The sequence below is a fragment of the Capricornis sumatraensis genome, chromosome 6 (assembly GCF_032405125.1).
Source record: "Capricornis sumatraensis isolate serow.1 chromosome 6, serow.2, whole genome shotgun sequence".
NCBI lineage: Eukaryota > Metazoa > Chordata > Mammalia > Artiodactyla > Bovidae > Capricornis > Capricornis sumatraensis.
In genome coordinates this window covers 79663554-79679794 of record NC_091074.1, presented here as the reverse complement: position 1 = coordinate 79679794, position 16241 = coordinate 79663554, and the positions used below count along the sequence as shown (strand labels likewise).

The 16241-nt window shown below is 44.6% G+C and overlaps 1 protein-coding gene and 1 non-coding gene across 2 annotated transcripts in view; one reads left to right on the top strand and one right to left on the bottom strand.

Moving 5' to 3' along the window:
• Positions 1 to 16241, top strand: part of LOXL2 (lysyl oxidase like 2) — a 117245-nt gene that overhangs the window by 39808 nt on the left and 61196 nt on the right. The window contains exon 3 of the mRNA XM_068973883.1: positions 4104 to 4279. Coding sequence (XP_068829984.1) covers positions 4104 to 4279 — 176 coding nt within the window. The remainder of the gene's footprint in view (positions 1 to 4103; positions 4280 to 16241) is intronic.
• LOC138081574 (small nucleolar RNA SNORA2/SNORA34 family) lies at positions 7273 to 7408 on the bottom strand. The gene has a single exon (XR_011145029.1). It is a non-coding gene; the product is annotated as a small nucleolar RNA SNORA2/SNORA34 family (small nucleolar RNA).

The window sequence follows — 16241 nt, the reverse complement described above, 5'->3', positions numbered from 1 at the left end:
ACCCCATGGACTGTAGTCCGCCAGGTTTGTTTGTCCATGGGGTTCTCCAGGTAAGAATACTGAAGTGGGTTGCCTTTTCCTTCTCCAGGAGATCTTCTGGACCCAGGGATCAAACCTGGGTCTCCTGCACTGCAGGCAGATTCTTTACCTTCTGAGCCAACAGGGTGCTAATTTCAAATGCTCCTTATCAAAAAATGAAACACGCCCTGGGGCATCTGTTTTGCAGCTCCTACTGGTACTTTTAGCTAAATGTTGTCCTATTTTCCATCCCCTTAGTCAGGGTGGTTTCTCTGTCTGTTTCTTTTCACCGTCTCTGTCCACTCAGCAGATTTTCAGAAGACTGTTCCATAGAAGAGGCCCCGCTTCAAACGTGGAGGGTCTTTTCCGTTGCTAGTACTTAGCAAGACAAACAGTGGTTTGTTGTTGAAACAGCAATCGATTAGGGAGCATGTGTTTCAATGGAGCTTGATGGCTTGGAAACGAAGCCAAATTGAGAAAGTAGTTGGAAAACCTCCGCCCAGATGTTTTCAATAAGCCTTTTGTTTCCCCTCAATGCATCTGAGGTTCTCTCGTTTGAGCCCTGAGCTGCCATCTGTCATAGCAGACGCATTTCATCTGGGGCCTCAAAGTCCAGAGGCTGACCCGAGGTTCCCTCTGACCTTGAAGAACCTCAGATTTTCCTTGGTTTTCTCATCTTTACAATGGGAGTGTTTTTATCTGCTTTTTCATTGCAGTGTGGAAGCAGCAGAATTCCTTTTTTTCTGACTTACTGGGAGGAGGAAGGAGAAAGGGAAGGTGTACAGATACTAGGCGCATTCATAATCTAATTGAATCTCCATGGCGACCTGTTTGTTAGTATCATTGTTTTCACTTGAGGAATGGGCTTGGTGAAGTAGTTGACCTAGTCACATGGTAACCATGCCGGAGGCAGAGGGAATTTGTTTTTTGTTTTGTTTTTGTGGCTGTACCACATCATGCGGGGTGTTTATTTCCTGACCAGGAATGAAACCCATGCCCTCTTCCCTGGAAGTGCGGAGTCAACCTTTGGACTACCAGGGAAGTCCTGATGCAGAGAGAATTGGAACCTAGGTTTTCTGACTCCACTCTACTGTAGAGTCCTTCTGGAGTCATGAGAAAAAGGAGAATTTTCATTCTGTTTTCCTTCATTGTGTAGTGATGCTTATAAAAATCACTACTTGAAACCACTCTAGCACTTAAAATTTTTTTTTATTTTAATGGTGATAAAGTACATATAACATAAAAGGTGCCATCTTAACCATTTTTTAGGGTACAGTTCAGTACTGTTAAGTACATTCATGACGTTGTGGACCCACTTTTCGTCTTGCAGAATTAAAACTCTATACCCATTAAATAACCACTCCTCAACACCCCCTAACCCAACCCGTGGTAAACACCATTCTACTCTCTGTCTCTGTGATTTTGACAACTCTCAGTACCTTGTATCAGAGAAGGTAATGGCACCCCACTCCAGTACTCTTGCCTGGAAAATCCCATGGATGGAGGAGCCTGGAAGGCTGCAGTCCATGGGGTCGCTGAGGGTCAGACACGACTGAATGACTTCACTTTCACTTTCACTTTTCACTTTCATGCATTGGAGAAGGAAATGGCAACCCACTCCAGTGTTCTTGCCTGGAGAATCCCAGGGATGGGGCAGCCTGGTGGGCTGCCATCTATGGGGTCACACAGAGTTGGACACGACTGAAGCGACTTAGCAGCAGCAGTACCTTATATATATGGAATCATACAGTATTTGCCTTTTCCCGACTGATTTATTTCACCTAATATAAGGAATTCAAGGTTCATCCATGTTGTCGCAAGTGACAGAATGCCTTTCCTTTTTAAGGCCGAGTAATATTCCAGTGTACAGTTTGTCAGCGGACACTTAGGTTGCTTCTACATTTGGGCTGTTGTGAAAGATGTTGTGATGTACATGGGTGTGCAAATATCTCTTTTCTGCCTTCCTTTCAATTCTTTTGAATATATATATTCCCAGAAGTGGGAATTGCTAGATATATGGTAATTCTATTTTTAATTTGAGGAACCACCCTGTGTTCCTGTAAGGGCTGCATCAGTCTGATAGGGATAAGGTAAGATAATCAAATAGTTTAAAAATCCCACTAAGAGCTCATAGATAGAAAGGGAACTTTGGAAGACCCCTGTAAGTTAATGATCACTCAAGAAAGCAGATTTGCTTAGCAACAAAACTGTGCAATAGAAGCATGAGCCAGCCCTCAAGACAATAAAACAATGGCAGAAAAATGAAACCTGCATCCTGCCATTGGGGTCAATAAGTTAATGATCCCTAGGTCATGCTCCTCTGTGCACACTAAAAACAAAAATATAGGAGACGGAAGACATTCTGAAATAAAAGACACGCATTATACTGAAACCTGACATGGTTTACCATATTTTAGCTTATGCTACTACCTTTTTGCTAATTAACATAGTACCATGATAGATTGGGCCACAATGAGACAAAAATCTCCCCCACTTGATGTGGAAGAGGAGCTGATGATAGAAGCCTGACATCTACTCAAGAATGAGGAAGAAGGTGGTCTTCTCCCAACCCCATTTTTCCTTTGACTATAAAAATGTAGCCTGTCCAGCTCTTGGGTCATTGCTCCGTTGCCTGCCTGCTTGTGTCTCTCACAAGCATCTGATATTAGTTTTTTTTTTTTTTTTTTGAGGGAGGCAGGCACACAGTCCAGCATGCTGGATCTGGATCTTAGTACCCCACCCAGGGATCAAACCTGTGCCCCCTGCAGTGGGAGGTAGAGTCTTAACCACTGGATCACCAAAGAATCCTATATTTTAAAATCTGTCTCTTACCTATCACTTTGCCTCTCACTGAATTCTTTCTGCACCAACATGCAAAGAACCTGAGCTCCTCTGTTTCAATGTTACATTTCTGCCAACAGTTCACAAGGGTTCCAGTTTCTCCACATTCTTGCCAACACTTGTTATTTTCTGTTTTAGTTTTTGTTTTGGCAGTAGCCATCCTAGCGGGTGTGAGATTGTGTCTCGTTGTGGTTAACCCTCTAGCATTTTGCACTTGGAATTCCCTACTTGCTATAAGTCAGGTAAATATGCACAGGAGGTGAGCAGAGACCCACTAGGGACTCCCAGACAGATTGCCTGGCTACAAACCAGCCCTGCCTTCGCCTGACTTCTGAAACACGAGGAGGAGGCTCTGTGCTTGCTGGACCATCTCTGAATCAGTGGATGGGAAACATCAGGAAGTAGGAAGAGCCCTGAAAGCACCAGGATTTGGGGTTTAGGGAGATGACCTCACATTGTGAGTTGCCTTCTCTGAGCATAACTAATACCATCACCATCATCATCACTGTTTTAAAAACAGTGTTTTATTTTTGGCTGCTCTGGGTCTTCCTTGGTGCCCATGGGCTTTCTCTGGTTGTGAAGAGTAGGGGCTACTCTCTAGTTGTGGTTTGCCAGCTCAGTAGTTGTGGCACACGAGCTTAGTTGCCCCATGGCCTGTGGGATCTTCCTAGACCAGGAATTGAACCGGTGTCCCTGCATTGGCAGATGGATTCTCAACTTCTAGACCACCAGGGAAATTCATCATTACCATTTTTTAAAGTAACTCTGGACTAACAATAAACGAGGCATGTGTCATGTATTATCTCTAATCTGCACATGGCCCTGCCATTCAAGTGTCATTATTATCCCCACTTTACCAATGAGAAAAGGAAGCTTTGACTAGTGTTATAGAGCTAAGTGGCTGAGCTGGAATTAGTATCAAACAGCTTAGGGTCCAAAGTCCCTGTTCTTTCCATTATACCTTGTTACTTCGGGTTTAAATCTGATTTCTACTCCAATCATTTTCAATCCACCACATCCCTATATCACATCCCTCTGCCAGGGGAATCCAGGAGGGTCTTGAACTGTATGAAGTATTTCAACACACTGAAAACCAATTGATGACCCCACATAGCTGCCAAAATTAGGGAAAATTCCTGTTTTTGTGTACATCATTGGTGCCCAAATGAGCCCAAAGACTGAACCCAAAGACTCAGACCTACTCTGATGTGGATCTTGGCTTCTCTCTTCTCTGCTTCCTTCAGGGCCCATCTGGTTGGACAATGTCTACTGCACCGGCGGCGAGGCAACCCTTGCAGCCTGTTCCTCCAATGGCTGGGGTGTCACCGACTGTAAGCACACAGAAGATGTGGGTGTGGTGTGCAGTGAGAAAAGAATTCCTGGGTTCAAGTTTGACAATTCGCTGATCAACAACATAGAGGCAAGTCATGTGCTTTTTGTTTTTTTCAACTGAAGCATAGTTGACTTACTGTGTTGTGTTAGTTTCTGCTGTATGGCAAAGTGATTGTTTTATATATATATATATATACAACACACATATATATATATTCTTTTTCATACTCTTTTCCATTATAGTTTGTCACAGGATGAATATAATTCCCTGTCTATGTAATAAAATCTTTTTAAAAATTTTATTTATTTTTTAAATTAAATTAAAAGCAATTTAATTTAAATTGCTTCACCATTTTGTGTTGATTTCTGCCACACAACAATGTGAATCAGTTACAATTAAGTACATATATTCCTTCCCTCTGAGCCTGCCTCCCCTCCCCCCATCCCACCCCTCTAGGTCATCACAGAGTGCCAAGCTGGGCTCCATGTTACACAATGTGGCCTTGTTGTTTATCTATCCCAAGTGTAATAGTTTGCATTTGATAATCCCAGCCTCCCATTCCATCCCTCCCCCACCCTCCCCTCCCTTGGCAACCACAAATCTGTGAGTCTGTTTCTGTTTCAGAGACAGATTCATTTTTGCGTCATATTTTACATTCCACATATAGGTGATATCATATGGTGTTTCTCTTTCTGCTAAGTTCATGTGCTCTTGATGACTCTTTCAGGTGAATGTCTCCCTTCTTCCATTTAACTCACTTTTCACCTATGATTCTAAGAAGTGTGTGTGTTCACTTGGAGGGGAGGGGACCTAAACTCATCATTTGGTGCCAGGACAGTTGAGGAAGCATTTCTGAAGAAAGGGATGCCATCAGAAACAGAGAACAGCTTAGACAAAGACACAGAGGCATAGAGTTCTCTGTGAACTGGGCCTAAGCAGGTCAATACCACTCAAGACTGTGGATCCTGAATCTGGAAATAGTGTGAAATGAAGGTAGAAAGGTGGTCATGGGAAGACTGTGCTCTACTCAGGAGCTTGCCCTTTGGGCTAGGGAAATGAATCAGCTAGCAACTGCAGTGTAACAGATTACCTCCCTGCTCCTTATATTTTGCAGCTTCAGACAACAATCATGGATTATCTCGAATAGTTTCTAAGGGTCAGGAAGCCAGGAGTGGTCAGTCAGTTGATTTTTCTCAGAACACCTCGTGAGTTTGCAGTCATGTTGTCAACTAGGACTGGGGACTCTGCTCCCAAGGTGACTCCGGTGGTTGTTGGCAGGCCTTAGCTTCCTCTGGCTGTCAGCTGGAGCCCTCTGGTCCTCTCCATACAATTGCCCTATAGGCTGCTTGAACATCCTTAAGATATGGTGGTTGTCTTTCTTGAGAGTGAATGACTCAAAAGAGAAAGAGAGAGAGAGGACAAAACATGGACGCCATGTCTTTCATAACCTCATCTCAGAAGTGATGGTCCATCATTTCTGCTGTATTTTATTGGTCATTCACACCAACAGTATGCCTTGTGGGTGGAGATTACCCAAAGATATGACTCCAGAAAGTAGAGGTCATTGGGGATCATATTGGATGGAGGCTGGCTGTCACAGGACAATTGTCCTCTAACTAGCAGGGGATCAGAATCACTTTTAAAATGCACTGGAACCTCACATCAGACCTCCTAAGTGAGGGTCTCCCACTAAGAGAACAGCTTACTTTTTTTTTAACTCTCTCAGATGATTCTGATGCTGCCAGCCCAAGTCAACATTTGGGGATGGCAAAAGAGCCTGTGATCCTTCTTATATTTATGGCTAAATTTCAGATTTATCTTTTTTCCAAGTGCTCCAGCCAAAGAATAGAATGAACAAACATTTAATGCTCTCCTCTGTGTGGGGCTTAGGGCAGGAGGAGGAGGCAGCCAAGACTCCTTCCTCAAGGAACGTGCTGGATGTCACCCCCAAGGCACTACGGGATCGTCTATGAATCCAGGACAAGGAGCCTTTTCTGTGCTGGCCCCAGACTAATGCAGAAGAGAGTTGATTCTTGAAATTGCCCTATTTGGGCTTCAGAGGAAGTTCTCCCCAGACTGTGGTCTTTACATTTTCCTCCCATGACTCACTCTGCCCCACTCTTTCTCATATGCTCTGAGAGTGCACTGAGATGCTGGGAACTGGTCCAAACCTGCATGACAGTGTGGAAAAGGATTTCCAGCCTTCTCTCAGCCGGCAGCTTTGAGACCACTTCTGGTTGACAGTCTTCAAATGCTGCTGTTTTATTTGGGATAACCAGAAGAGACGGTTACAGAGTTGATGTTGTGTATCTAGTGCTTTGGTTCCTGATGATAATCTTGCTTTATCATGAAGGTTATAGTTTGGAAGGTGGGCTTATCCAACCCAGTTTCATACTTTTCATCACCACTCTTTATATAACTTCATATGAAGTAAGTAGCCACCCCCTCACATAATGCATCTCATCTTGCCAATGAGATTGGAAGCTCCCAAAGGCAGGGGTCCATCTAGTTTACCATTGTATCCAATAAAAATAATGCTAGGTACCTATAATTTTCTTCTCAGAAATGAAAACCAACATTATCCTTTTAAGTGAAGAATTCATCATTGTTGTTTAGTCACTGAGTTGTGTCTGACTCTTTTGCGACCCCATGGACTGTAGACCACCAGGCTCCTCTGTCCATGGGATTTCCCAGGCATGGATACTAGACTGAGTTGCCATTTCCTTCTCCAGGGGATTAAAACTGTCTCCTGCTTGGCAGGCAGATTCTTCACCACTGAGCCACCTGGGAAGGCAGGTGAAGAAGATCCTAGGATAAAATATCAAGCTAAATAGCAATGAGAAATTCACAGAAGCAAATCATTCCTTCATAGTATCGCCTTGCCTAATAGGACTATGAATTTATGTGTGACAATTTTTGGGGGGGGTCCACAGCATTTTTTGTGTTTTTTTTTTGTAGTAATTAGATTTAGCAATATTATAATTCTAATGAGCAAGTTAAATCAGGGATCTCTGAATTTTGGAATCCCAATATTAATCAACTACAAATAAGTATTAGCCCATATCTATCATCAGTGACTGAAATGTTTCTTTCTAATGAGTTGACCATTCCATTATGAAAGTTCTAAAGTGGCCAACAGATCATAGATAGAGATTTTTTCAGGCTTCTGCTTGAAACAATCACTTTAGCAAACTGCTGGCCTTGATTCAAGATCAAATGTGTGACATCTTTAATGGGCTTTTGTTCATTCTACATCCTTGGGATAATCCACTTGGATTGTCAAACGAAGATCTAGGCTTCCAGGCATGAGAAAGTCACTGCTAGCATGAATCAAATGTGGATAGGCCAAAATGCCAGTGGATTTTGGGCTGGAAAAATGAGAAGACTCATCTGCCACTAGGGGAAAAAAAAAAGTAATGAAAAAGAACTCTGTGAAGGGCACTTCAACAGAGAAGTGTTTATGAAAATACCTCTAGGATCCAATTTTAATGCTTAGCCTTTAAACGGGAAATAAGGGATTTCCCTGGTGGTCCAGTGGCTAAGACTCCATGCTCCCAATGCAGGAGGCCCGGGTTCAACCCTTGGTCAGGGAACTACATCCCATATGTCACAACTGAGAGTTCACATGCCACAGCTAAGGATCCTTCATGCTGCAATGAAGATCAAAGATAGACTCAGCCCAATAAATAAATATTGTTTAAAATAAAGAGGAAATAAGATGGGTCACAGAGAAACTAAAACCTTCATTGTCTGGCAAAGGCAGAGAAATGACCGGGGAAAAAATATTTTAGAGAGAACTTTCTTGTTGTGGAAGGGCTGAGAGTCCATGATAGGAAAGCTTAGCACCTATCTCTATTCTGGACGTTTATTTGTTGGGGGTCTGCTGTGTACACATCGCAGTCTGGGACACCATTGGGGTAAGTAAATGTGACCCTTGTTCTCAAGCCCTTATAACCCTAGAAGACAAGATGCATGTCTTGGGGAAAGTTGGAAGATCATTCCAGGGCAAGTAACCTATATCCTAAGTGAGTTTACAGTAACTCAGAGAGGGTTAGCTTGGAGGAGTCTGGTTTCAAGGGCTAGATGACTTCCACAGCCTCTAAACTTTGCATTCTCCAAGAAGACCTCCCTCTTGCTGTCATATGAATCAGATTGGTTACCAGGGGCCAAACTAGGAGCTTTCCTGTCTAGCCAGGGATGCTGTGAAAATTTTCAGTTGATGAGCAGTCCACTGTAACCTCTTCCCTTTGGTATCTGCTTAAAGTAGGTCAGGAATGGGCCTAGATCTCAGGGTGTCTGACCAGAACCTCGGAGAGCTGCCAGAAAATTCTTCTATCCAGGACTTTGTGGCTAAGCTTATGCTTATGGGCAGGGTTGGCCTGATGAGTAGGGAGCCACCCAGGCTACCTACAAGGGATATTTGTGGGATGTGACAAGTTTCTCCGAAACACCTCATATAATAGCTGTGTCAGTAGCTGAAGTCATGGAATCACTCCTCTTGGCTAGAGAAATGTCTCCTGTTAGATGTGTGTGGACCAGGGAAGTTTTGTTGTTGTTCAGTTGCTAAGTTGTTTCTGACTCTTTGTGATCCTACGGACTACAGCATGTCAGCCCTCCCTGACTTTCACTGTCTCCCGGAGCTTGCCTAAGTTCATGTCTGTTGAGTTGGTGATGCTGTCTAACCACTTCATCCTCTGCCGTCCCTTCTCCTTTTGCTTTCAATCTTTCCCAGCATCAAGGTCTTTTCCACTGAGTCGGCTCTTCACATCATGTGGCCAAAGTATTGGAGCTTCAGCTTCAGCATCAGTCTTTCTAATGAATATTTAGGACTGATTTCCTTTAGGATTGACTGGCTTGATCTCCTTGCTGACTAAGGGACTCTCAAGAGTATTCTCCAGTGCCACAATTTGAAAGCATCAGTTTTTTGGCACTCAGCCTTCTTTATGGTCCAACTCTCACATCCATACATGACTACTGGAAAAATCATAGCTTTGACTAGATGAACCTTTGTCAGCAAAGTGATGTCTCTGCTTTTTAATACACTGTCTAGGTTTGTCATAGCTTTTCTTCCAAGGAGCAAGTGTCTTTTAATTTCATGGCTGCAATCACCATCTGCAGTGATTTTGCAGCCCAAGAAAATGAAATTTGTCACTGTTTCCACTTTTTACCCATCTATTTGCTATGAAGTGATGGGACCAGATGCCATAATCTTAGCTTTTTGAATGTTGAGTTTTACGCCAGCTTTTCACTCTCCTCTATCACCCTCATCAAGAGACTCTTTAGTTCCTATTTGCTTTCTGCTATTATTATCTGTGGCTATTCATATTTCTCCCAGCAATCTTGATTCCAGCTTGTGAGTCATCCAGTCAGACATTTTACATGATGTACTCTGCACATAAGTTAAATAAGCAGGGTGGATTGAGAGCATGGAGTCTTAGACGCTGAACCATCAGGGAAGTCTTGGAATGTGTTCGGGATGAATAGAAGGTTCTATATCAAGGTTCATGAGGAAAAAAAAAAAAGAAAAAACAACTACAGAGCAAAAGCCAGGAAAAGAGACTGAAAGTGTTGATTGTATTTAAAAGATCCCTGAAAGTGATTGGTTGCCTAAAAGCTCAGTATAAGCCAACAGTATGGTATGGCTGATAAGAAAAGTGCGTGTAAACTGATACACTTGGTTGAGGGGAAGGGGACATTTTTCCTAAACTCTTTGCTTTTTGGACCAAGAAGTGAGTGAAGTTCCAGGGCCATCTCTTAACTAGGTCATCCAGAGTAAGGACCAGCCAGGTGGAGACAGGTCTGGAAACCACATCACATGAGGAAATGAAGACATTGTGTCAAGAAAAGAGATAAGATGGAAGAGATGTTGGTTCTCTTCAAATATTGAAGTGCTACCGTGCACAAGAGCATTTATAATTTGGCTTAACTCCCAAAACTAAGATGAATGGTGATGGATTGGGGTGTAGATTTCAGCTGAATATGAAAACTCTTTAAGGCTGAGTGATGGGGCTACACATTTCAACACTGTGCAAGGACTCTGTAACATAGGAGACAGGCTGCCCTGTGAGTGGTAAGCTCCTTGTCCCCAGTGTAGTTTAAGCAGGAACTGGATGAGCTCCTGCAAGGAATATGGCAGCCAAATCCCTACATGGGAAGGACATGGTATAAGGTGATTACCAGAGTTTCAAAGAATAGCAAGAAGAGATAAGAAAGCCTTCTTCAGCGATCAATGCAAAGAAATAGAGGAAAACAACAGAATGGGAAAGACTAGAGATCTCTTCAAGAAAATTAGAGATACCAAGGGAACATTTCATGCAAAGATGGGCTCCATCAAGGACAGAAATGGTATGGACCTAACAGAAGCAGAAGATATTAAGAAGAGGTGGCAACAATACACAGAAGAACTATACAAAAAAGATCTTCGTGACCCAGATAATCATGATGATGTGATCACTAATCTAGAGCCAGACATCTTGGAAAGTGAAGTCAAATGGGCCTTAGAAAACATCACTATGAACAAAGCTAGTGGAGGTGATGGAATTCCAGTTGAGCTGTTTCAAATCCTGAACATGATGCTGTGAAAGTGCTGCACTCAATATGTCAGCAAATTTGGAAAACTCAGCAGTGGCCACAGGACTGGAAAAGGTCAGTTTTCATTCCAATTCCAAAGAAAAGAAATGCAAAAGAATGCTCAAACTACCATACAATTGCACTCATCTCACATGCTAGTAAAGTAATGCTCAAAATTCTCCAAGCCAGGCTTCAGCAATACGTGAACCGTGAACTCCCTGATGTTCAAGCTGGTTTTAGAAAAGGCAGAGGAACCAGAGATCAAATTGCCAACATCCGCTGGGTCATCAAAAAAGCAAGAGAGTTCCAGATAAACATCTACTTCTGCTTTATTGACTATGCCAAAGCCGTTGACTGTGTGGATCATGATAAACTGTGGACAATTCTGAAAGAGGTGGGAATACCAGACCACCTAACCTGCCTCTTGAGAAATCTGTATGCATGTCGGGAAGCAACAGTTAGAACTGGACATGGAACAACAGACTGGTTCCAAATAGGAAAAGGAGTCTGTCAAGGCTGTGTATTGTCACCCTGCTTATTTAACTTCTATGAAGAGTACATCATGAGAAACGCTGGACTGGAAGAAACACAAGCTGGAATCAAGATTGCCGGGAGAAATATCAATAACCTCAGATATGCAGATGACACCACCCTTATGGCAGAAAGTGAAGAGGAACTAAAGAGCCTCTTGATGAAAGTGAAAGAGGAGAGCGAAAAAGTTGGCTTAAAGCTCAACATTCAGAAAACGAAGATCATGGCATCCGGTCCCATCACTTCATGGGAAATAGATGGGGAAACAGTAGAAACAGTGTCAGACTTTATTTTGGGGGGCTCCAAAATCACTGCAGATGGTGACTGTAGCCATGAAATTAAAAGACGCTTACTCCTTGGAAGAAAGTTATGATCAACCTAGACAGTATATTCAAAAGCAGAGAGATTACTTTGCCGACTAAGGTCCATCTAGTCAAGGCTATGGTTTTTCCTGTGGTCATGTATGGATGTGAGAGTTGGACTGTGAAGAAGGCTGAGCGCCGAAGAACTGATGCTTTTGAACTGTGGTGTTGGAGAAGACTCTTGAGAGTCCCTTGGACTGCAAGGAGATCCAATCAGTCCATTCTGAAGGAGATCAGCCCTGGGATTTCTTTGGAAGGAATGACGCTAAAGCTGAAACTCCAGTACTTTGGCCACCTCATGCGAAGAGTTGACTCATTGGAAAAGACTCTGATGCTGGGAGGGACTGGGGGCAGGAGGAGAAGGGGACAACCGAGGATGAGATGGCTGGATGGCATCACGGACTCGATGGACGTGAGTCTGAGTGAACTCCGTGAGATGGTGATGAACAGGGAGGCCTGGCGTGCTGCCATTCATAGGGTTGCAAAGAGTCGGACACGACTGAGCGACTGAACTGAACTGAAGACCCCATGTTTATCTGCACCTCTGAAAGTGCCCCCAGCCAGCCCACACAGGGGGTGCACACTAGCTTACTATGGCAGTGACCACCATTGTGTGTCAGACTCCCCCCACGGCTCAGTGGTAAAGAATCTGCTTGCAGTGCAGGAACACCGGGAGATGCGGGTTCCATCCCTGGGTCAGGAAGATCTCCTGGAGGAGGAAACGGCAACCTACTCCAGTATTCTTACCTGGGAAATCCAATGGACAGAGAGGCCTGGGGGCTACAGTCCATACGGTTGCAAAGAGTTGGACTCAACTGAGTACACACACACACACACACACACACACACATATGACCATTGTGTGAATTGGGGTCATGCCTGTTACAGACACACACACACATACAGACACATGCAGAGAAGGGTTGTCTGCTAGTGTGTGTTCTCATGTTCTCTCTCGACCTCTGGCACATCATGACTTTGGCCTTGAAAGCAGACACTTTCCACCCTCACTGTTGTGCATCACAGTGAAAATTAAAGCCCCACCTCCCCTCGATGTCCCCCAGGTAGGGCTCATAAATTCAAAAGTGGCCAAGAGTGAAGAGTCAAGTTAATGACTTCTCTGTGTCTTGTGATCCCCGGCACAAATGATCAGTCTAGGGAAGATCACAAAGACACTCCCATCTCCTCTCACCCTTATTTTGAAAGGGCGTGACCAGGTTCTAGCATATCCACCCTCGTAGATGCCTGGAGGTTGAAGACAGATCACAGACCTTTAGAGATGACCCTCACAGGCTTGTGCCTTCTCCAGAGCACATTGAAATTTCCCCAAGCAGCCAGTGGAAGAAAACGGCATCCGTCTAGACCAAGTTCATCCCACTCTGGGATGCCAGAGGCGTGAGTCACTAAGCCCTGGGGCCTGGAGGATGGAATTTCACTCCATGAGCTAACTGTGCTTCCGTGGAGTCCTACATCTGCCTGGGGCATCCTCAGGGGCCCCTGACACTTCATAAATTCCCTTTTAGAGGAGGGAAAAAGTGCTTCTTCTTCAGAGGGATGACCCCACCCAGGGAGAGTTTGGCCAGAGCACAGAGCAAGTCTACTCCCTTCTTTAAGATGAGTTGGTTGATTTCGATCCCTTCCAGCTATGACAGTTTGTAATCCGGAGTGGCAGTGGTTACTCCTTCAGAATGGCATGGCGTGCACTCATCGTTTACAACGGGGTTTAAACAATCTGTAGGGGGGAAAACCAGATGATTTCTGGAAAAGTGCATGCAGACTATAAAATGTTATAAGAGATTTGCCTTACTGCTGATTCACCAGCCTGGGTTCATTTCTTCCAGAAAATTAACCAAGCAGGATCTCCATTCTCCCCTTTACTGTGGTCTGAGTTTTAGACCCCAGAGTCGGAGGCAGGACCCCTAAGTTCTGGCCCCTTTGGAGCCTGAGACTTGCAACTATATGTCCAGAGGAACTGACCCTTCTTGGGTCCCTGGACACCAAACAGCATTTTATACAGGGGGAAAAAAATGAGTCTCAGGCCAATTCTCAAAACCTTCTTCAAAAGAGGAAAGCAGGAGCAAATAATAAATGTTCAATACTGTTGGTTTAAAGTGCACAGATCTTTTCTAAACCTATAACACAGAGCTCCAAGCAAATCTCCCAGGAGTTCAGAGGCTCTTAAATCAAGAGGCTTTGTTTCCTGTCTGTGGCTGTGGACAAGTTGGAAAAAGCATTAGATAAGGGGAGATTACAAATCCAGATGCTCTGTGAGCAGCCGTCCCTGCTCTGGCCCGTCTGCACATTGCTAAGTCATGTGCTCATAGAGAGGCTCGTGGCTGGGGCCGGGTGCTGTTAGGTCAGGGAACATAACGGGGCTTTTCCTTTTCTTCAGCCTCCCCACCTCACTTTCTTCTCTACTCATTTTTTTAAACTTATTTTTATTTTTGGCCTCTCTGGGTCTTTGTTGCTGCATGTGGACTTTCTCTAGTTGTGGTACGGGGGGCTTCCCATCGTGGTGGCTTCTCCTGTTGCGGAGCACAGGTTCTAGGGTGCATGGGCTTCAGTAGTTACGGCGCATAAGCTTGGTTGCCCTGCAACATGTGGGATCATCCCAAACCAGGGATCAATGTCTTCTGCATTGGCAGATGAATTCCCAGCCCCTGGACCATCAGGGAAGCCCTCTACCATTTTTGAAAGGCTCTTTTTGCCATAGCAGTTAGGTTCCCAGAACTGATTAGAAATCCTCCAGCTGTGAGATTTTAAGGGTGGCCTATGGGCTTTCCTGGTGGCTCAGATGATAAAGAATCCGCCTCCAATGCTAGAGATCTGAGTTCGATTCCTGGGTCAGGAAGATCCCCTGGAGAAGGGAATGGCTTCTCATCCCAGTATTCTTGCCTGGAAAATTCCATGGACAGAGAAGCCTGGTGGGCTACAGTCCACAGGGTTGCAAAGAGTTAGTTAGTGACTAACACACATATCCTCTGAGTGGCCTCAGAGCCCCAATTTCTCTTTTGTGACAGCAGGCAGCCCAGGAGGTCTGGAGGGGCCAGGAGGATGGAGGTGGGAGGAGAATATTCACTTCCAACGGTGGGGGCATCTGGTACCCCTCCCCTCCACACTCTCACCTCCTACTGGAGGGACCTGGAGACCTGAAAAACCTCTTTCTTTTGCTCTTAACCACAGGGATGGAGGCTGTTGCGCATTTTTTAAATTCCAAGAGTCCAGGTTTTTATTAGTCACAGTTAACTGCCAAATGCTTCAGGGCTTTCCCCCTAGCAGCAGCCATATCTCCCCAGCATCTGGGGGCTCTTGAGGGTGGAAGCCTGAAGACAGGAAAGGGGTAATTAACTCTGTGTACTAAGTCACTACAGTCATGTTCGACTCTGTGCGACCCCATGGCCTGCAGCCTGCCAGGCTCCTCTGTCCACGGGATTCTCCAGGCAGGGATTCTCCCCTACAGGGAGCTTGGGGAAGAAGAGGTATTATATATACCCTGTCTGGTGCTAACATTCCATAATTCTGTTTATCGAGAGCCTCGGAGTGGGTTGTTGTTTCTTACTCCAAGGGATCTTCTCAACCCAGGGATCGAACCCAGGTTTCCTGCACTGCAGGCAGATTCTTTACCATCAGAGCCACTAGGGAAGCCCATAATTAACTCTGCTGCTGCTGCTGCTAAGTCGCTTCAGTCGTGTCCGACTCTGTGTGACCCCATAGATGGCAGCCCACTGGGCTGCCTCGTCCCTGGGATTCTCCAGGCAAGAACACTGGAGTGGGTTGCCATTTCCTTCTCCAATAATTAACTCTAGAAAGGTCCAAACACTTCCCAGCCAGGAATTTAACCCCCTACTCCCCATCAGAGAGGAGACGCAGCAGATTGTATTGGGTGGTTTAGGAAAGAAAGGGGGGTCTGTTTTCCTCTCCTTGCAGTTTAGAAGGTGGTGGTCCCTCCAAGCTAAATATAGCCCTACTTCCCCAGATGGCTGCTGTGTAGCTGGCCAGCTTCCCTATATGGCAGAAGGAATGGTAGCAAGTGGGCAGTTTGTGTTGGACCCTTCAGTAAGTGGGTAGAGGACCACGGTGGGAGCCCACAGCATCTGCCCAACTGTCAAGCTGGACCATCACATGTCACTCTCCTGGGTTTTCTCTCCCTGCCTACAGGGAGCTTGGCAAGAAGAGGTATTATATATACCCTGTCTGGTGCTAACATTCCATAATTCTGTTTATCGAGAGCCTCAACATGGTCTGGGCTCACCAGCCACCACAAGGGGCACAAGAGGAGTTCGAGGGTGACCTATTTTTCACCACATCCAAGAAGTAAAAAGGCATTTATGCAACAGAACAGACTATTTGAAACTGGACACATCCTGGCAGATTTGGGAACCCTGACTCCTGACCACTGTGCTGTACCCACAACCCTTTGAAAATCATAAACACCATTATAATTGCTTGTAAGCTGAAAGAAATAGGTAATGTTTTACTTACTCATTAGATGAAATCAGTGACTAAGTAGCCTTATAATTGGTTTTAGATGAAATAAATGAATGGTAATATGTACTCCAACTGTAAATTTTTTTTAATTAATTAAT